A 22,107-nucleotide genomic window follows, 5' to 3' on the forward strand; every position below is an offset into this window, starting at 1 on the left:
AAAGTAAAACAATGTTTGGGAGCCGGGTCATTTGGAGGTTTACCTAATCATCACTCTTTATCCTATTTTTTTTCAGTTGATGGCCTATGGGGGTAAATTGAAGTATGCAATCTATTTCGAGGCACGGGATGAGACAGGCTTTTCAACATACAAACCTCAAGTTATCATTCGAGGTGGGACTTCTACTCATGCTAGAATTATCACCAGGCACATGGCTGCCCCTCTCATTGGCCAGTTGACAAGGCATGAGATTGAAATGACAGAGGTAAATTTTGTAGTTGTTTGGTGAAAAGATACTATTTTTTTCATGCAGTTTTATCACAATGCACTTTTTTATTTACAGAAAGAATGGAAATATTATGGTGATGATCCTCGAATCAGTAGAACTGTGACCCGTGAAGACTTCTTGGATATACTCTACGATATTCACTATATTCTTATCAAGGCTACTTATGGAAATGTTGTGAGACAAAGCCGGTAAAGTATGATGGAGAGCACTCAAGTTCTTGTTCTAAAGTCTACAGGGCTGGTCAGGGAGACACCAGAAAAGAATCCAACAAGGGGCTAATTTGGAACTAAGGTGATAAAAGACAAACCAAAGGAGGCTTCTGATCACTTGGGAGAAGATACCATAAATTATCCCCAGTATATAAAACTTAAGAACAATATCCTTATTTACATTAATCATGGTGAGTTTAATGCACCAGGAAAAGTTCAGGATAGCACAAAACACATATATTTAACTGTAATGTTGTAAATCTGTTGTAAGATTATTGATAAAATGACCTTGAAATATGAAGATGAGCATTCAAGGCCAAGTTAGTCCAGTCTCCTCCATCCTTGAGCATTCCCATCTACCCATGCCAGTGTAACATATATGTTTATTTACTCTGGATATCATGATGTAACTTGATTGAAAATCATAGTGAAAAAAATTAAACAGATGAATTGAAGAAACGTATGTGACACTAAGGAAGCTAAACTGGGAATATTTCAAGAGAGTACTCAGTGTTTCCATGTGAATCAAAGAGGCCAATTGATGGAGACATCATTGAGGATGGCACTTGGGACCATACCAGTGCCTTTTCCAATATCAATTTTCACTGATGCCTTTGTTTAGAAATTGTCCCAAGTTAAAGAATGAAAGACACAAAGAACCTAGTACTGAAAGTGCCAACTATTGTTTTCCACAACTCTGATTACAAAATGGTGGGATGACCCAGTGACAAAAGTCAATGGATGTTTATCCCATTTCAAAAATAGATAAGCATGTTTATAGACTATGATAAAACAAGTATTTGGAAAGAGAAAATAGAACAGAATAAAATAATGTAGAATAAAGAGAACAGTGGAGGCTCCAGGAGACACCTTCACTAGCAGAAGGATCATCCAATAGATGAAATGAGAACTCACACAGATATAATTAAGTTCTCGGTGCAGAGACTGAACATTGTGTTGAATTTACTTAGTAATTCAATGTCTCCTTCGCATGTTATATTCTTTCATATTCTGGAGAACATGGAGTGAATACATGTTTGTAAAATAGTCATATGACAAATGAATATATCAAGCTAAAGAAAATAAACACAAAAGAGGAAACCTCTCATAGTCAAACTAATGAATCCAAAATTTTCTAAGTTTCAGATATTTGTACTGTGCTAGGCATGCACACAGTCTCCCTGAGAACTCCTTTTTGTCTAATGGAATATTCATGCTGTTCACATCATTTGTAGGGGGGGGTGGCATTCAGTGAAAGAGTTAATCACGGACCAAAATTCACTTCCTCATTTTTATTCCCATCGTTTGCCATAAAAATAAATACATGGACTTATGGGGAAAAAAAGCACTGTCTCTTGTTTTGTTAATTATCTTAGCATAGCAAATGTACACTAGTAATAGAAGCCAAAGTAGGTTTGCATATTAGATACTCAGGGAGACTACTTTGCAAATTCCTGTAGACCACAATAAGAACTTGGATGCTCATAGAAAATGTTGATAATGTAACCAATAGGACCAGTGTTGTCTTCATTTTTCAGTATACATCACTTTTTCTAAGCCCTATCAAAACTGTTGTAAGCTCACCAAAAAACAAGTAAGGCAGATACATCACTCACCTGATTATTGAAGACAGTGGAATTCTGACAAGATTAAAAGCTTTAAAATGTGCCCCCAGGAGGACATAATCCCTCACCTTTATTGTTACAGCAACCATATCAGTGTCCAAAACAGAGTTTAAGAGTTACACGTGTAGTATGAAGGAAGCAACTTCTAGTACTCATTTAAACGGAAGCCATATCCAGACACAAGCAAAGCCATTGCACTTCCTCCTCCTCACCTCCGTGACCTTTCACCCACATGTGAGCTCCTCTGATCACCTGAGAAACATTATTTACGGCAGAGCTATCTATTGTTGCTACTGAGAGTCTCTAGATTTTTAAACATAGCTTTCTAGTACAATGCATGTACAAGAGAATGAAAACAAACAGATATGTATCTTCTCAAAGTAGCTATGGAGCCCCACCGGGTTTCAATGGAGAAAATGCTGGTCAAACAGGCAACAAGTTTTCCTCTTGCTCTGCAGAATTCAGGGAGCATAGAGCATTAAAGGCTTTCTTATGGGAGAGGAGTGACTGTTTACAGTTCACAACTATTATGCTACTCTAAGGAGGAGAAGGTGAAACCTGCATTTTAGCCCAAAATTGGTTTCAATAAGGCTCCCAAGTGCAGATCAAAATGCTACTGATACCAGCACGCACATTCATAATTCAGTAAGACTTAGCTATGCTTGTTATAAAGATTATGATTCAACCTCCTTAGGCTGTTGCAGGTGCCTTTTATTGAGGAAAATCTATTCAGTGTTTCACTTAAAAGTTTATTTGCAGAACATTTTCATGTTGCAGTTAGTCAGTCATGAAATAGTCTGGGTTTATGGACTGCATATATATTTTAATGCATAATTTCAAATTAATGAAGAAGGTATCAGTGGGTTCACTGGGAATATATATTTTTTTCTTTCTCACCAATAGAAAGGGTGAATTAAATCACTTGAAGGATTTATCTAATAAAGCTAATAAAATATTAATTTGGAAAGCTCTTTATCCTCTTAAAGATCAGGGTTAGATCATGGTCTGTATTGTTTTCTAGGAGGCTTTCCAAAGTTCTTAAAAGGACACCAGAGGCTCCAGAGGAAAAATGTAGTAAATTAAAAGCAATTTCACTAGTGACTACAGGAGACATTCTAAGAGAGAGTGACCTTGGGATGCCTGTTTGAAGGAATATAAATGTCTAATTAATTGGCCATGTCTGTATGAAGCTACTCACATTTGAAAAACTGGGGGGGTAAAAGTCTTTATAATAACTTCTCAACAGGACAGCAGACATCCAATTTACTAAACTCCTTAGGATTTATGTGGATATTTTTCTAATGCATGAGCTCAGACTTTGAGGAAATAAAAAAATATAATAATAAGATGTGGCAACTGAGCCCCTGGAATTTAAGCAGCTTCAAAACAATGTAGTTAATAGCTTGATGGCCCCTTTCTACAATGTATAATATCATGTTACCTTGACAAATGTGTGTGTTTTGGTTCATTGAAAATGAGAAAGCAAAAGAATTTACCCGTGACTAGCAATAACCTGAGGAGGTTCTTCATTAAGGCTTGACTTGTTGAGAGAAGCTGTATGTGGCTGTATGATCACGGACTTTGCTCTCTCCTTCTAGCATTTCTGAAATCTCCATGGAAGTAGCTGAACCAGGACATGCGACTGCATCAAGTCCACCAGCACACTTGATAGAAAGATGTGACTGCCCCCCTGGCTATTCAGGGTTGTCCTGTGAGGTAAGATCGCTACTGCTAACTTGCTTAAGCTCAGCTCTCTTCCAGAGGCAAACAGGAGTCCTTTCCAAACTCACTTTGCACTTGACTTCCACGTGTACTCTTACCCTATTCATTTGATCTTTCACACACAGTATGAGACACAGGGGCAATGTGATAATGGTATTGTTGCCTTATAAAGAATCGCATCTGAAGGGGAAAGTCTGGTAAAAATTAGGAGATTTGTAAAGAAATGTCACAGTCAGAGGGGGCGGTGAGTGTGCTTCAAAAGGTTGATTTGTTATAACTCATCTATTTTCTTGGCATCATTTCTGAGCAGTGAGAGGCATTTAAACTGCAGTGATTGTAAGATGTGATTATATCTGTTTTGAGAGTGTTTCTGTATAGAACAGACAAAATTTCTGCACTAAATAGCAGGCTGTTCCATTCAACGTAGTCTTCTCAAAAGGACATAAATTTGTTCCAATAGTGCTATTATCTTTCAGCCACTACAATTTTAAAACAATTTTTTTCATTGATAGGATAGGCCTTTGACTACCTTCTAGTGGACTAATCAATTTCTACAAATATTAACTCTTAAAAAGAATATTGGAGAGTTGGGAGAGTTAAGGAGCTGGGCTGAATTTGAATCTAAACTTTATCATGTTCTAGGGCTGAGACCTTACATAGGTTTTGTTGTTGTTTTGTTTTGTTGAGCAAGGTTTCCTTGTGTAGCTTTGGAGGCTGTCCTGTAATTCGCTTGGTAGACCTGGCTGGTCTCCAACTCACAGAGACCCACCTACCTCTGCCTCCCAAGTGCTGAGATTAAAGGCATGAGCAGCCACCACCTGGCTGTTTTGCACAAGCTTCTAACCATCTTTAAACTGGACATGATAAATACTCAGTTTAGTAAGTAACTAATGGTATCTGGTCTTCTGTAGAGCCTGGCCTTAAAGAGTTTTCTGGGACCTGCTGCATCCCAAATACTGTCTTATTAGTCACTTTAGTTGGTGCCCTTTGCATGACAACTGGATATTATTGATGTCTCTGCCTCCTACAGATTAAGAGTTTATGAAGATTGTCTGAGTTGTGAACCTAATGCACATATCACTGTTTTGAAGTCAGTCTTACTCATTAGAGTTAGTGTTATGACGCATGTACTAATATTTTAGTATAAATAGTTTATATTATGTTGTAAATGGAATATTGGAAGTTTTTGTTGAAAATGGCATGCAGGAGTCCAGGTCAAAGTTAAAAAACATCTTGAAAATATTGAATATGGATTGATGAGTTGCCATTGCAAGCAAAGACCCTTGCTGCCAAACCTCACGACCTAACTTCCTTCAATTTCCACGACCCACATTGCGAAAGGAAAGAGCAGACTGCCTCAGGATGCCCTCTGACCTCCGTGCATTCTTTGTGGTATGCACATACCAAAGCACATATACATAAATAAATAAACAAATAAATAAATAAATGCAGTCAGAATATCAAACACATGTTTCCCTAGAGTGAATAGCTTATGTAAAGAACAACAGAAATTTGATATTATGACTCTTCCTCATCCCACCACTTTGGGTACTTTGCTGGTTTATTGCTGATCCTCGAGTTTTTACAGAGAGAATAACCTCAAGGATTAATATAAGAGAAAATTCATGGAAGAAAACCAGTGCTAGTCAGCTTAGGCACCACTATATGGCTCCACACTGTTCAAGGAACAACTTCATGGGGTGACTGAAATGCCTTGTAGCAGCTCCATCACCTGATTAAAAGGTGATATTCAATATAATATGCCCACTTTGATATCATAAATAATCAAAGAACCCATCTCATTATTAAGTAATAGTTCCCTTGCATATATATTTTCACACACTACAAATTGTTACAATTATCTATATACCCTTCCAAACATATACAATATATGGCTGGAAAATGAGGCAATGTATGCATACAAAATAGGCTAACTTCTAGTGAGCATGAAAGATGAAAGTACACAGAACACAGAGAACTTTAGACTTTTATAAAGAGATGGAATTTTGTTTCATTATGTGACTGCACTGCTGGAAAACTGTGTGACCTTGGCCAAATCTCTTAACTGCTACAGACCTCATTATTATTATATATAGTCACCATTGTATAGTTATCTAAGCTATGAGGTGGGCATTCTGAAAGTTCTGACTCAGTAATGTAATTTTCCTATAGAAAATATTCAGAATCAAGCTTGACCTTAAAGTATCCTGAGAAGAAAGTTACTGTGTCTACATTTCTTTCCATTTATTTAATATGATTCTCTTCATTTTCCACAAAAATATTGGAAGATCATGAGAGCATTCCAGTGTAGTCTGCACATCTCCACACTCTTCATGCCAGTGTTTGCCTTGTGACTTAGAGGTGTTTAAAAATAGTAAACCACACTACAGCACTGTTTTTTATGATTTGCCATTGTTTGAAAATATGAATTAGCACAAATTAAGCCAAGGAAGATGAAAGAAACTAAGAAAAACCTAGAATGTGTCCATGTAATCTTTGTCTGTGTCCTGTGAGCTCCACTCAGGCTCCGAGTCACCAGCGCTGTTGTTCACGGTGAGGATTTAGTAAAGAGATTATGGAGATAAAAGCTTATCTCTCATAATAAGATACCTGACATGTTCTCCACATCTGGTTGCCTCTAATCCATTATACATCTTATTTATAACTCATTTTGATGCTAAACTGTAATTACCCAGGCATAAAATCTAATCGTCAAAACAAGAGCTAAAGACAGGTTTGAAATAATCTACCCCATTCCAGTAACATATGCTTTGGGTTATGAATACACAAAATGTTTCCTTTACAACATCTTCACCAACTGGGTAGAATTCTATAGATATCTACATTGGTAAGCTGTTCATTTCATATTTTTAGGCAAAAAGAGATTGCATGAAGTAAGAATTAAGTATTACCATTTAAAATACTACCATTTATAAAGATACTACATTTTTGCCTAATATCTGGAGTGACAGGAAAATATTCTGTTTATCACAATTTCCTATCCTTAAGATGCACAATTAATATGATTTTATGATTGAGGATGAGAACTAGAATTGCTTTAGGAGTCAAATGAAAGTCTCTCTGCATTATATTTGTTCACAGAACCACCCTGCTTAGCATGTTTTCCAGATTATTTTAGGATTAGACTAATACCTAAACCTAAATTCAGCTTAGATTATATGCAGACCCCCATCTTCTATGACCTTTTAGCATTAGCTGTATGATACTCTTCAATGATATCACACAAAACAGAAGTGTGATAACGATGACTAGTTGTTATTTTGATAGTTCCTGTCTCTTAACCCTTCTTCCCAGGTGTTGTTTTGGTAAGACTTCTGCATCACAGTTGAATGGTGTGGTGTTTGACTGGGTCAATCAGGGCCTATCAGTTGGGGCAACATAAATTTTAAGTCCCTGATATATTATGTTAACAGCATTCTTCCTGTATGTATGCCTGCATGCAACAAAGGGCACCAAACCGCATTATAGAAGGCTGTGAGCCACCATGTGTTTGCTGGGAATTGAACTCATGACCTCCAGAAGAGCAGCCAGTGCTCTTAACATCTGAGCCATCTCTCCAGCCCCTAAGTCCCCATGGTATACTTATTGGAAAGTCATAAATAATAATGTGGAAAGAGACGTGTCCCCTTCAACATGCATACTTCCTTCGAAGGGTCCTCTATCACTTTGGTAGCATGGGGCGTGTGCGAAAGAGACCCAAAGACTGTTTTCATGCAGCCATGTCCTCCTTAATGATGGGAAGATATGTGAGAACTGTGACACTAGTGAAGTACATCCCTATGCAAATATCATGGCATGCGTGTATACATGGCAAGATGACTGCTCTGTGCCTGCTCAAAGTAATATGTGAGGGCCATTATTGTGTATGTGCTATGCAGTTGATTGAAGCATTGTTTTGTGACACATGGTTATATCTCTAAATATCAAGGGATATGTTATGGATAGATGCTTTATTTGCTATTTCCTTTCCTGAGAAACTTACAGCAATTGTGGCTGCCTTTATTTTTAGTTTATTCTTGGCAACTACGTCTAAATCTTATCTAGAACAGGACACTTATGTTAATTTTATGTGAAGCATTAGTTTTATGGATTAAATGATGCTTGCAGCATTGCTATACAAAACAAAACTTAATTTTTTGCATACTTACAATATCCTGTATAATCTCAAACACATTTCATGACATACATATACCATCACCACAGTTTTATTTTTAATCTCCATGTTCCCTGTGAGAAAACTACAGCCCACGCAGCTAAAGGAACTTGTCCACCATAACATAGTTGTTCAGTAGCAAAGCTGTGATTTGTACTGGGATAAACTTGCTTCCAACAATATGCATTGACTTATATTCAAATACTATATAAAAGATCCATGTGATTCAGGTCAGAAAACTCAGGCCTGAAGTACTCAAAGTACTGTGTGCAATAGAATGTAGTAAGTGTCCAGAGAAAAACTCAAGTCGTGTTGTCCGTGATGCAAAGCCCCTGCAGAGATCTGAGGTAGAGTATCTTCAGTGGCATCTATACTTGTCTACTTCCATTGTCTCCGAGGAGGGAGGACTGTTGAACAATTTGGAAACATGTTGGCTCCCTACTCTTCTTTAACTCTGTTGGCTCTACTGCCCCACATATTTGTACAAATTTGATTATATACTAATTTTGGGGGATATGCCATATTGTGAAAGAAAAGATGAAAAGAAGACAGAAGATAATTGAGTTTTGTCTAATTTCAGGACATGGGAAGAGAATTTTGGGAGAGTTTGAATTACGGGAGGGAGATAATCTAACAAATCTAACATTTGAAGAAGTTTATAGCTTTTCTTAATGTCCTCATCAGGTTCCAAAAATTTTTTTAAAGAAAATTTAAAAGTAGCTCCTTTCCTGTCCTAATTGAAACTTCCTCATGCTGTTGAATTTTGCCACTTTTGTCACTGAGGGAAAAAACAATTGATATTTTAAAAACACCTTCAGGTTTTATTTGAATTTTTTGGCTTTTTAATGGAAAAAATAAATGCAAGGGGATCTAGGAAAAGGGGATTGGAAAGAAATAAATTTGACCTTTTTAAACAATTTTTGATGCTCCAATTCTTAGAATGAGAAACAGTCTCTTTTTTTCTTTGTTGAGAAATGCAGGCCACCATAGCACAATAAGATGTTAGAAGAAACTTTAAATTTCAATTCAGTTAACACACCTGCTTGTTTGTGGGATGAAGAAGCCACATCACAAAGACACTAACCGGCCAACACCTTTCCCAGAAACTAACATTTACACCACAGCTCCCATATTTATTAGGGCACAGTCCAAAGAAGTCAACATGCCCTTTTCAAACACACTTTAAAAACAGACGATGATTAGTATGCTTATGACCCTCCGCCATGACCACTCTTTGCCCTTCTCTTTACCAACTACTAGCTTCCTGGGGTGGAACCAAACATCAGAATGTTTCAAAATTTCCCAGATAAATGAAAACCAAAAGGAAAGGCCTACAACATCTTTCACAGAACTCAGCATGGAACTTGGGCTGTGGACACTATTAGCAACTTGATGGAGCCCAAAGTTACAACATAAGAAACAAAACCTGGTGGACCACAGTACAAACCACTCTAGGATTTCCAGGGCATTTCAGCCCAGAACACTGAACTTAGTTTCCTCAATTAAGTGCATTTTTATTTACTTAGCTCTTGTAAGTCTTGTTTGTTTGTTTGTTTGTTTGTTTTGGGGGAATATAGATCTTAGAAATTCCTCCCAATTTGCATAGTTTTCATGTATACACATAGTATACAAACACACACACAGACCTGAGCAGATAAGCCAGCAAAATAATAATATTTAGAAAGATATATAAGTGTGAGATCCATGTAAACAAGATACATATTTATTCAAGTCAATATAATTAGCAACAATCCACACCATGCACTGTTTTGGGTTAGGAAGGAGAGGTGTGTGTGTGTGTGTGTGTGTGTGTGTGTGTGTGTGTGTGTGTGTGTGTGTTTGTGGGTAGTTTTCTTTGTGCATGTTCTCATATGTGTGAGTGCATATGAGTGTAGAGGTTTAGGGTTGATATGTCTTCCTTGATCACACTCCATCTTACGAATTAAAGTAGGGTTTCTCACTGACTCAAAGCTCACAGCTTTGTCTGCATTTACAAGTGACTACCGCACCTACCATGTTTTGCATGAGTTCAACTGATCCAAGCTCCTGTCCTCAGACTAAAGTGATTAGTACTTTGCCTACTAAGATACCTCTCCAGGCCCTGTGCCACCGCCCCAGTCTCCTGTACAACACCTCCTAATCCCTGGGTGCCACCGCCTCCCAGCCCTTGGGTGCCGCCTCCCAGCCCCTGCCCCTGTGTGCAGCCTCCCAGACCCTGGGTGCCGCCTCCCAGCCTGTGTGCTGCCTCCACAGCTCCTATGCATCATCCCCCTCTTTCAAACACACATGGAATTTCTCCTTGAGTTATGCATAAGTGAACCCTTCAGGTGTAATTTCTAGAGTTTTTCTGTAACAATGATGAAAATTAACCTTGATTGTCAACAGCATGATTACATATATATGCACCACGAGATTGAAAAGATGCAAAGTTTGGCTTTTGGTTTGTTTGTTTGCTTCTTGTTGACTACTAGGCTCAGTCTTCCTTTAGTTTGTTCAAAATCAGAAAGGTGTTTAATCTAATTATAATTTCTTATAGACTAATAAAAAGCCAAGAGACTCTTAATTAAGCGCTTAATTGAGGTACACATTAAACAAATCAAAATAAACACCAGGAGAGTACTGAGCATTGAGTTTTCTTCTCCTTCTAGGGGACTTCTATGTATTTCATCCTGGGCTGCTTAGGCCAGATACAAAGCATTTGCAAGGATTAGGAAGTTCTTGGTAGAACATGTTTGCCCTACTTAGCCAGCTGCCACTCTCTAGTCAACAAGAGCGAGTCTTTTAAGGAAAGAAAGAAAACACTACTTAACCAGGTGGTGAAACAGCCTCTTTACAATCCTCAGTGGTATCTGAGTACTGCCTACCCCTTAATCAAAAATCAATCACTGTCTGATGAATGAGACCATTGAGCCTGGAACACAAGGCAGTCTCAACTCATGCCGAGACACTTTCTACAGAAAACTGGTGATGTTTTTGATAGATTTATATAACGAAACCTTTGTGAAGATGAAACACTTGATTTTGCATGTCAGCTTTGCCAGCATTTTTCTGTTGGTTTTAGATTTTTATTGCAAAATGAAAAATACAGATTAGAAGAAGATAAATTTTATGAATGGCCCAGTGATCTCAAGAACACTTTTATTTGTTATTTTGAATTTTTCTTTTTTATATTCTTTAAAATGGTATTGATATAAATAATGCACCCATGAATATTTTATCTTGCATTCTTGAGTTTCTTTGGACATTTGCTAATTATCCATCAAGCACAAAGAAGTACATTTTTGGCGGTTTAGGACACCGGAATTGTCGTGCTAGTCCATATGACAATGTCAGTTAAAAATAAACCTCACAAAAAAAAGACACTTCCAGGCCTTCTCAGACTAAAGGCAGTAGATGCAAATGAAAGCTTTTCCTCTGCTAAAATCTGACTACATGGGGGCTGACTGCATCTGAGAACAGAAGGGCCTAGCAAAAATATATAAGTGGTGCTCCCCAAATTCACGTACACACATGGAGTGGCTTGGACCAATGTCATCTTTAAAACAACTGGACACCTTCAGTACTGATGAAGTAAGAGTGCTACTGTGCCTGTCCTAATTGCTTTCCTTTTCTTCTAGACATGCGCGCCAGGATTTTACCGGCTGCGTTCTGAGCCAGGTGACCAAGGAACCTGTGTTCCCTGTCAATGCAATGGACACAGCAGTGAGTGTGATCCTGAGACTTCAGTATGCCAGGTAGGTACCTGCAACTTCATGGACAAGACCTTCTCTTTCCACATTTGTAGGTCGTCCACAGAGAGTCTGATTCATCTATAGGGAGTATGACTATGTGCTTGAAATAAAACATGCAAGGGGGAAAATATAGTTATCATTTTAAGATACAGTGAAAAATTATGATGAGAAAAACCAAGTTCTTCTCAAAAAGAGAATGATATCAGCTCAGGTTACTGGAGAATGCACTAATCAAAAATTATGTGATGTGTTACTGTCTAATTATAAGCAAGAGTAGTAGGTTTTTTTCTTATGGAATCTGGAAATTATACCACAATGTTTACAGGATTAGAATGGTAGAGAGCCTGTGGCATATAGGAGGTCCTGACTTTGATTTCCAGCATTACAAATAACAGAGAAGAGTGAAAGCACTGAGGGAGGGTCAAAGAGGACCTTAGAGGGAGGGAGGGAGGGAGGGAGGGAAGGTTAGTCAAAAAGAAATGTTACAAAAGCAAAATGTTAAGCCTAAGACAAAATGCTAATATTTTAAATATTTCCCACTAATTTTATCTGTGTTTAAAAACAAAATATGCAGAACTATTAGAGTTTTATATTCTGCATTTACATGTGCCTATCATGAAAATCTTTAAATATGTTGACTGTATATCCTATAGGTTACCTATTTCTCATATAACTGGGGCTATTCTCAGTGTTGCATCTTCCTGATGATGCCCAGAACCTAGAACCACCACTTGTTTTTGGACAATCAGTACTCTTCTGTCTTCTGCCTTTGTTATTTCAGGTTCCCCTATCAATGTTTATTCCCTAAAGTTGAATTGCTTCATAGCTCTGAACATATTTTTGTCCCATCGTTTTTCCTCTAGTTTTCTGGAATCTTTTTGCTGAGTCTTGTAGAATTCAGGGTTAGACAACAGCAAAATCACATGAAGAATTCCCCCCTTCCCCTAATTTTCTCTTCAGGTTGCTCATAGAAACCCTGCTGTACCCTTACAGGCTGCCAGCCCTGTGGCCTTCCTAAATCGTAGTCATTGTTTGCTCATGCTCTTCCTGTGTCTAACCCAGAAGAAAGGGTGGGTGCCCCTTTCCCTCCCTGCCAGCCTCACACCCCACCCCTTCTCCTCTGTAGCACCACTCAGCTTTGACTTATTCCCAAGTCTGTCTTTGCACTGTCTTTACTTGATCAGCAGACCACCAGCCCTCTGATCAGCCCCCTCCCTCCCTTATGTTTTTTCCTTGTGTCATGTCGGTTCTGTAACAAAACCACTAATGTAATCTTTCTTGATTTTAATGTCCATAAAATTAATCCTCCATTCTTTTCCTTCTCAATTTATTCTGTTTTTGCAGTCTCCATTTTGAACATCTGCTTCTTTGGTCACCATCTGTTTCTCTCCTGTTCAGTCCTTAATATTTCCACATTCTAATCTCGTCATTGAGCTTTATACCTTATCTCATTTTTAAAAAGCAGTTTCCCTCTTTTGTGTCACTCTTCAGCCTCCATCTACCTTGGTTTTCTTTTTCTTTTTCTCTGTTTTTCTGTACAAGCTCTCTCACTGGCATGGAACTTACCAAGTAAGCTACGTTGGCAGGCCAGAGAGCCCTACCTTCAGAGTGCTGGGATTACAAACACACAACACCATGCCTGGCCTCTTATTTATGTCCTGGATATCAAATGCAGATCCTCATGGTTGCACATAAGCATATTTCTGACTGACTGAGCCATCGCCTCTGTCCCTGGAGCTGCTTCTTATGAGAGAAGAGAAAAGAGAGAACCATAGGTTACATGACCTCAATGATCCCTTGATCTTACCTCTTACCCTGACTCCTTTCCTTCCTTTTAGAAGAATTAATCTTTCTGGAAAAGGCCAACTCTTAGGCTAGACATGTAACTCATGATATAGCACTAGCAGAACACACATGTGCCCTTGTGTTCAGTCTCTAGAAAACAAGAAGATATCAAGTCTGAGAAGGAGACACCAAATCTTCTCTGCCCATTCCTGATCTAACCACTCTCTCCCATTCAAGAACACCACCCTGGGAACCTCCTATCTTATCTACATCATCATTTAAAATGAAAAAAAAAACGCCAAAAAAAAAAAAAAACAGCCGGGCGGTGGTGGCGCACGCCTTTAATCCCAGCACTCAGGAAGCAGAGGCAGGCGGATCTCTGTGAGTTCAAGTCAGGCTGGACGGGCAGCCTCCAAAACAATACAGAGAAACCCTGTCTTAAAACCAAATAAATTAATAAATAAATAAATAAATAAATAAATAATGAAATGAAAAAAACGTAGCCTTTTGACTCTGTTTCCTTCTAGATGGACCGACAGCCTCCAAAACAATACAGAGAAACCCTGTCTTAAAACCAAATAAATAAATAAATAATGAAATGAAAAAAATGGAGGCTTTTGGCTCTGTTTTCTTCTAGCAGTCATCAAAGAATTTTCTATGGCCTTTTCACAGTTTTTCTCAATCAATTAGGACTCCAGTTACTCAGATCAAGCTTTTACTTTCAGGCTGTGGTAGAGTGAATGACTCATTCCCCATTCTTTGTGGAAGTCAGAGTTTGGTTCATTTCCTAGTTATAACACTGGCAATTTTTAAACCCCTTGGTCCTCCTCCTCAGCCCTGTTTACCTTTCTCCTCATTGCCCTGATATCAATTCATGGTATTACTGGGATTTAGTGCTATTTACATCCCTAATTACACTTGTTCCCATGATGATCTTATACAGGGATGTGAGGACCTATGTCTACTGCGATCCTACAGTATTTACATGATTCTTAACTGTAAATCTTCTCTAATCATTCTAGAAGTTTTTATGGTGTGGGAGAATAATGCCTTTTTTCCTTCAAAGTTCTTATAGCAAAGACACATCTTATTGATTAATATTGTCTCTTCCTCAAGACTCATGATTTCTAAATATATTCACAATTATTTTTCCAAATTAAAATCTTCTTAAAGATTCTTTTCAGCTTGTCTTTTTGTTTTTGCTATAATACTTTGCTTCCATTAATTTTAGAATGTGTTATGTAGTAACAAGAATTCATCATACTTAATTCTTCTCATTTCCTAACTAGATGTCTATATGTTCATCCTGGTGACATTTTTATTCGATATTTCCCCAAATATGTTACTAGAATTTTTATTGAAATTTCATCAAACTTCTTTATAAGAAATTGCTATATTTATATAGTTCAGTTATGTTTCCTCCCCTGGGAATGTTACTGTCTTCTGTCTTCAAACATATCATATCTTAGAGTAAGCTGTCACAAAATATAGATTATTATATATTTTATATGGTAAAATTGACTATATAACAGTTTAATTTCATTGGTAAATATTGTAGTTTAGTGTTAGCAGCTCATTTCAGTTCATTTACTAACTAGTCTATTCATGGTAAAATTTTTCTTAACATCTTTCTTAACATGCTTCAAATTCAACCATTTTATTTGCAACCTATAAATTTTCAATTATTTATATTTATTTCATCATTATAAATTATTACTTGCAAATAATTGTAACTTTGTTGCTGCTTGTCATATACTATATCTGTAATAATCATTTTGTGAATTTTATAGATTAGGAATTACACAAAATGTTAAGTAGACAAAAGTCTACCTAATACCTGATTTCAATATTAGTGTTTCATTATTCTATCATAAATCTTGGTGATAGGGATTCTTTTAAGAAAAACATTCCTTGCAATACTGAGGAATATCTTTCTATTCTTATATTCTCAGAGATACTTTCTTTCAATCAGGCAAGATATTAAAATACAGCATACACTTTATTGTGGAGTGTTGGATAAGATTAAAGGCTGGTTCAAGATCTGATCATGTAATAGTTTCATCAGTTAAATGATGAGTGCCATGAGAAATTAATAACTAATATTAACTATCCTTGAATTTCTGAAATAATTAGTGTTTGCTTTTGGTGTCATAGTCTTACTTTCTGCTTGTCTGTAAATTTCAGCTGATAATGTGGGGGAAGGACTCAACTCACAAGTTAAATGTACTATTCCATAGTTTTAAAGTATTACATTTGATTCATATAATTGATTCAGAAGCACCCATAAATGAGAATTTAATTTCACTTTTATTAGGATAAAAGTTGTGGTCTTCATGCTGTTTTCTTTGTTCAATTGGGTATTACAGATAGTTTTCTGCCTTAAGAATCCTCAGTGAAAGTCTATTTCCTAAGAAATCCCTAGATGAAGCAAGAAACAAATAAATACTTCCATCAAACACACACAGTTATATAAATTGTTATGCCTTGAATTTTTATATTGTCCTTAGGGGAACTTACAACTTTTGAATTCAGACAACTTTATTTTAGAAACAGGGCTATGAGGCAAATAGAAAACAGCTATGATAACCTCATCGTTCAACTGAGGAAGCAGATGCATACTGATTTCTCTTCTGCTGGGTTTCAGCTTGGTATTGTGTCTGCTATATAATTCAATGTCCCTAGCTTTGGTGGAATGGCAAGCTTCACATCCACTATCTTGACTCAAATCCCGGCTTCACCTCTCACTGACTGGATAAGCACAATCAGTTTCTTTAGCATTGATGTTACATGATATTCCACATTTATCAAACAATAACAATACTAGTAATGCCTCCTCAGAGAGTTCTTTTTAATACAGATTCAATAAAGTACTCAACACACAGCTTAAGACATGATCTAGCAGGTGGCTGACCTCTAAACAAGGCTTAGTTGTTAAGAAAACTTGCTGTTCTCACAGAGGAGCTAAGTTCAGGACCCAGCACTCAAATGGCAGATAGCAGCTACTTGTAACTCCAGATCTTATATCCACTTCTGGACTCCATGAACGTGGTACATAGATACATCAAGAAAAATACATAACAACTTAAAAAATAAAATTGATAATGACAATGACCACATTAGACTTCATTTGCAGTTTTAGAACAAACAAACTAGTAATTAATAAACAATGGAGGTCATCATTATTATGTCTAGCATAATGCAAGATTTTCTCACTATCTTATTCTACTTGGGTTGCTGGAACAAAACACCACACCACAAGATCATTGGCTTATAAACAACAGAAATTATTCTTATTTTGTGTCTTGTGTGCACCTGTTTGCTGGTCACAAAGAACACTATCTCTCAGTGGCCTTGTGTGGGAGAAGGAACTATAATAGTAATTTCCTGCAGAAGATTTTGTAAGGGCACAAATCCCAATCATGAGAAATCTATGATAAATCATCTGATCATATTTCAAAAGGGATACTTCCCAAGACAATCACATTAGAAGTATGGATTCGACAAAAGACTGAATGACACAGACTTCCAACAAATACCAAGCTAAAGCCCTCGAGGAGATGCTATTTAGACATGGGCACTCATTTATTCTTTTGAATATTTTTAGTTTTACCTTTATTTATAAGCAATAAAAAGAACACATCTAATAACAGAGAAACACAAGGTTAAGTAATTCTTCCAGACAAATACTACTGTGTGACTACACTCATTCTAATCCCATATAGCACTTTCAATAGAGTAGTTGGCTCATCTTAGATTTTGGTAAGTTCTGATATTTTTCACTGTTTGTTACTACAAATATTTCAGTGGCTGTCACTTTCCCAATAGAACTTGTTTTTCTAAGAATGAAAGATTAATACCTATGTGATGTCATACTCCAAGAAAGGGAGGTAGTGTACTAACATAAGTTAGTAGACATGCATATACAAGGAGTTATGTAGATACAAGGACAGATAGGTAGAGGAGTAGACAATAGATGCCCTCACTTAATGATCTCCACACCATTGTCAATATTATCTCTTCTATTTTTCATAAAGAAATACTGACAGTTAAATTAACTTCTATTTTAAATATCATCTTGCTTGTTGAAATATTATTTTTACTCCTTACAATTATAATTTTAGAAAGAAAAGAGAAATACAAATCCTCTTTGCTAACATGCTCTATTGTCTGACACATCGTCAATATCTAATTCAATTACAAGTTTCTCTCTTTGGGAAATAGGTATTAGTTGAAGGCTATGGTATGGGCACCTAGTAAATCTGCAATCCAATTAGCACACCTACATCAAATGAATTAATATTATATGCTGCTGTTATCTTCTTCTTTATATCCCAGCACCTTCTAAAAGGCAGACATACTGGAAATACTTAGTAACAAAAATCATAAGAAAAAAAATGGACTGATGAAACGAATTAATTTTTTCTGTTAATTTCATATTGTCAATTGTGGGTCATAAGGTGACATGTTAGCATGTTGTATCATCCAAAACATTAGGAACCATTTCATCTTTATGTAATGTAATATTTGAAATATCTTATCATGTCACTAGTGAACACTTTGACCTGTGCTACGGAGGTTGTATCATACTGTTTGTGATGTCTCTGAAGCTAACTGTGGTCCATTTTTGCAGAAACTTACACACATCATTAATCTATCAGCTGTGAACATTTGGCTTGTAGTTTTACCTTTGAGTGTGGGGATATCATGAATTGTACAGGCTCCAGAAATCAAGGACAGAAAAACACTTAATGTGCTTGCAAAACTCAGTAACACACTTATAATCTCCCGTGTTTTAAAAGAAACTCTGAGTAACTAAGATTGTTAAAGACTTAGCTTATAACAAAGTATTTATAAATTAATGGTGTTTTTAGATATTCGAGCATCTAGGAAATGGGAATTAGACTTAATCAGCCCAGCTTAGGAAGGCAGAACTCAGATTGCAGCCATGACAAGAATAAAGCAAATGTTCAGATGGCACAGTCGTGTAAGGTGGAGAGACCTGCTTTAAGAGGTCTGTGCATTTTCGTTATGCCTGAAGCAGAGCTTAATAAAGTATCCCTGTAGTATAAGTTGATATTTAGTTACTTCTCAACTTAAGTTTCAAATGCTGCAAAATTAGGTCATATTCATTGTCTACTGTAGAAGCCACATAGACCATCTGTAATGTATCATTTAAAGCAAGCGTGCACATTTCACATATTCTAATATACTCTGGAAAAAAACACTGATGTGTCACACTGTGAATGTATTTAAACTTATTAGGTAACTATAGTATATAAATCTCCCTATAGGAAAATTTCTATGTATACTGTTTCAAAAGCATTGGATAGTCACATGAAAGTGCTACACATCAATATTTTTAAAATAGCCATGTGAATTACATATTTAGTTTACAGAACTAGCTATGACATTTAATTCATTTAACCAAGAATAGTATATCAGTGTATCTGTGAAAGACCAAGAATCCAGAGAAGGTTAAAATATGCTCATTTTCATAGTAACCAAATAATGTAAAATTGCAGACTGAAAACATAAAACCACACTGTGGGCTTCTGTATTTTTAGTAATGATTTTTATATTTAAGCAACTAAGTTCAGTTGTCACTAGTATATCTAGACTACATAAAAACACAATTACTTTGTTGCCAAAGCTAAAATGCCTAAGACTATTATTGAAAATTTTGTCTTTGGGGCATATTTTTGCATTTATAAAATGTGACCTTAATACCTTCCTCAGGAAACACATTCCTTCAGTGGCTTGTTAGGTGATTTGTCACCAAAATACACATGTAATTATTTCATTTTGGAATTGTTCTCTCTCAGAGATGAATTATGGCAAGACTTTGACTGAAAAGATGGGTAGATTATTCTGGGTGGTCAAGCAAAGGAGGGTTGGGACATTTAAATCAGCATCCTAATGCCGAAGATTATTTTCTCCTGCTGAGCACTTTTCTGTACTTACTGGACATGGTAACTGTCCTTTTCCATAAATAATCTTGACCCATGTCTTCTATGTTACATAGAGCATGAGCTCCTTCATTCTATCATTTATCATAGTTGTCGCGTGCTGATACTGTATCATTTATGGTATTAAGTTAAGAGGGGCTGCTAAGCCATATTTAGGACACAAAGGAATTTTGAGAAGAGAAAAAGGTATTTGACATAAGAGCTGACATGAGCTATCCAGGTAAGAAGATGAAATGATAATAAGTGAACAAAGAATTTACAAATGAAAATCCTACAGGTAAAGATGAAGAGCCCTAAGTAGCAACTTTCAGGTGCTCTCCTATGGCTAGCTCAGTGTACACAGGCAGCACTGGCTGCAGGTGGGGCTGAATAGGGAAGTGTATATCTACATGTATCTGGTTACTGAATTATGCTTCTCAGCATCATTTTTTAGCATATTAAAGAATACGTCATTGCCCTAATCACATCAGCTACTGCATGAAGGCTATAGGATGGCATATAAGGTCATCATCAATCTCATTATCAGAGAAAAGCACTTAAGGTAGTCTCTCCACTATTGCTTAGATTGTTAGTTGGGATGATCCTTGTAGATCTCTGGACATTTCCCTAGTGCCAGATTTCTCTTTAACCCTGTATGTTCCCTCTATTCTTTTCTTGCTCTCCTCCATTCCATTCTCCTTGTTTCATAGCTTCTCTGGAGGTGTGGATTGTAGGCTGGTAATCCTTTGCTATACGTCAAAAATTCATATATGAGTGAGTAAATACCATGTTTGTCTTTTTGTGACTGAGTTACCTTGCTCAGGATGGTTTTCTCTACTTTGCCTGCGAATTTCAAGATCCCATTGGTTTTTTTTTTCACAGAGTAGTACTCCACTTTATAAATGTACCACATCTTCTTTATCCATTCTTCAACTGAGGGGCATCTAGGTTGCTTCCAGGTTCTGGCTATTACAAATAATGCTGCTATGAACATAGTTGAACAAATATCCTTGTTGTATGAATGTGCATTTTTGGGTATATGCATAAGAATGGAATTGCTGAATCTTGTGGCAGACTAATTCCCATTTTTCTGAGGAATCTCCATACTGATTTCCAAAGTAGCTGTAGGAGTTGGCACTCCCACCAGCAGTGGAGGAGTGTTCCCCTTTCTCCACATCTTCTCCAGCATAAACTATCATTGGTGTTTTTTATTTTAGTCATTCTGACAGGGGTAAGATGGTATCTCAGAGTTGTTTTGACTTGCATTTCCCTGATGGCTAAGGATGTTGAGTACTTTCTTATGTGTCTCTCAGCCATTTTAGTCTCCTGTATTGAGAATTCTCTATTTCATTCTGTAACCCACTTTTTAATTGGTTTATTTGGTGTTTTGATGAATAACTTCTTGAATTCTTTGTATATTTTGGAAATCAGTCCTGTGTCAGATGTGGGGTTGGCACATATCTTTTTCCCATTCTGTTGGCTGTCATTTTGTCTTGTTGACTGTGTCCTTTGTCTTACAAAAGCTACTCAGTTTCAGGAGGTCCCATTTATTAATTGTCAATCTCAGAGTCTGTGCTACTGGTGTTATGTTCAGGAAGCGTTCTCCAGTACCAAAACATTCAAGGGTACCATCTAACTTCTCTTCTAAGAGGTTCAGTGTGGCTGGATTTATGTTGAGGTCTTTGATCAATTTGGACTTAAGTTTTGTGCATGGCAATAGATATGGATCTATCTGCAGTCTTCTACATGCCAGCATCCAGTTATATCAGCACCATTTGTTGAAGATGATTTCTTTTTTCCTTTGAATAATTTTAGCTTCTTTGTCAAAAATTAGGTGTCCATAGATATGTGTCCATATCAATTCGATTCCATTGGTCTACATGTCTATTTTTGTGCCAATACCAAGCTGTTTTCAGGACTATAGCTCTAAAATAGAGCTTGAAATCAGGGATGGTGATGCCTCCAGAAGTTACTTTATTGTACAGGTTGTTTTCAAGGTCTGTGAAGAATTGTGCTGGGGTTTTGACAGGGATTGCATTGAATCTGTAGATTGGTTTTAATAAGATTGTCATTTTTACTAGGTCAATCCTACCTATTCAAGATTATGTGAGATCTTCCCACTTTCTGGTATCTTCTTTAATTTCTTTCTTTAATGACTCAAAGTTCTTGTCATATATGTCTTTTCCTTGTTTGGTTAGAGTTACACTAAGATATTTTATGTTGTTTGTGGTTATTGTAAAAGGTGATATTTCTCTGATTTTGTTCTCAGCCCCTTTATTGTCTTGTATCCTTCCACTATTCTGAAGGTGTTTCTCAGCTGCAGGAGTTCCCTTGTAGAATTCTTCAGGTCACTTATGTAAACTATCATATCATTTGCAAATAGTGAAAGTTTGACTTCTTCCTTTCAAATTTGTATCCCTTTGATCTCCTTTTGTTGTCTTATTGCTCTATAAAGAACTTCAATAACAATATTTAATAGATACAGAGAGTGTGGATAACCATATCTTGTTCCTGATTTTAGAGGAATCGCATTGAGTTTCTCTCCATTTAGTTTGATGTTGGCTGTCAGTTTGCTTTATATTGCCTTTATTATGTTTAGGTATGTTCCTGTTATCCCTGATCTCTCT

At 36.7% G+C, this 22,107-nt stretch overlaps 1 protein-coding gene across 3 annotated transcripts in view; it reads left to right on the top strand.

Moving 5' to 3' along the window:
* The window catches only part of Lama2 (laminin subunit alpha 2), a 549,107-nt gene that overhangs the window by 360,946 nt on the left and 166,054 nt on the right, over positions 1-22,107 (top strand). For all 3 annotated transcript variants that reach the window (XM_013110210.3, XM_013110209.3, XM_005065788.4), the window contains exons 26-29: positions 77-265; positions 344-477; positions 3,722-3,839; positions 11,637-11,753. In XM_013110210.3, the coding sequence (XP_012965664.1) occupies positions 77-265; positions 344-477; positions 3,722-3,839; positions 11,637-11,753 (558 nt within the window). The remainder of the gene's footprint in view (positions 1-76; positions 266-343; positions 478-3,721; positions 3,840-11,636; positions 11,754-22,107) is intronic.

This window comes from Mesocricetus auratus, unplaced genomic scaffold, assembly GCF_017639785.1.
Source record: "Mesocricetus auratus isolate SY011 unplaced genomic scaffold, BCM_Maur_2.0 Super-Scaffold_100018, whole genome shotgun sequence".
NCBI classification, from domain to species: Eukaryota; Metazoa; Chordata; class Mammalia; order Rodentia; family Cricetidae; genus Mesocricetus; species Mesocricetus auratus.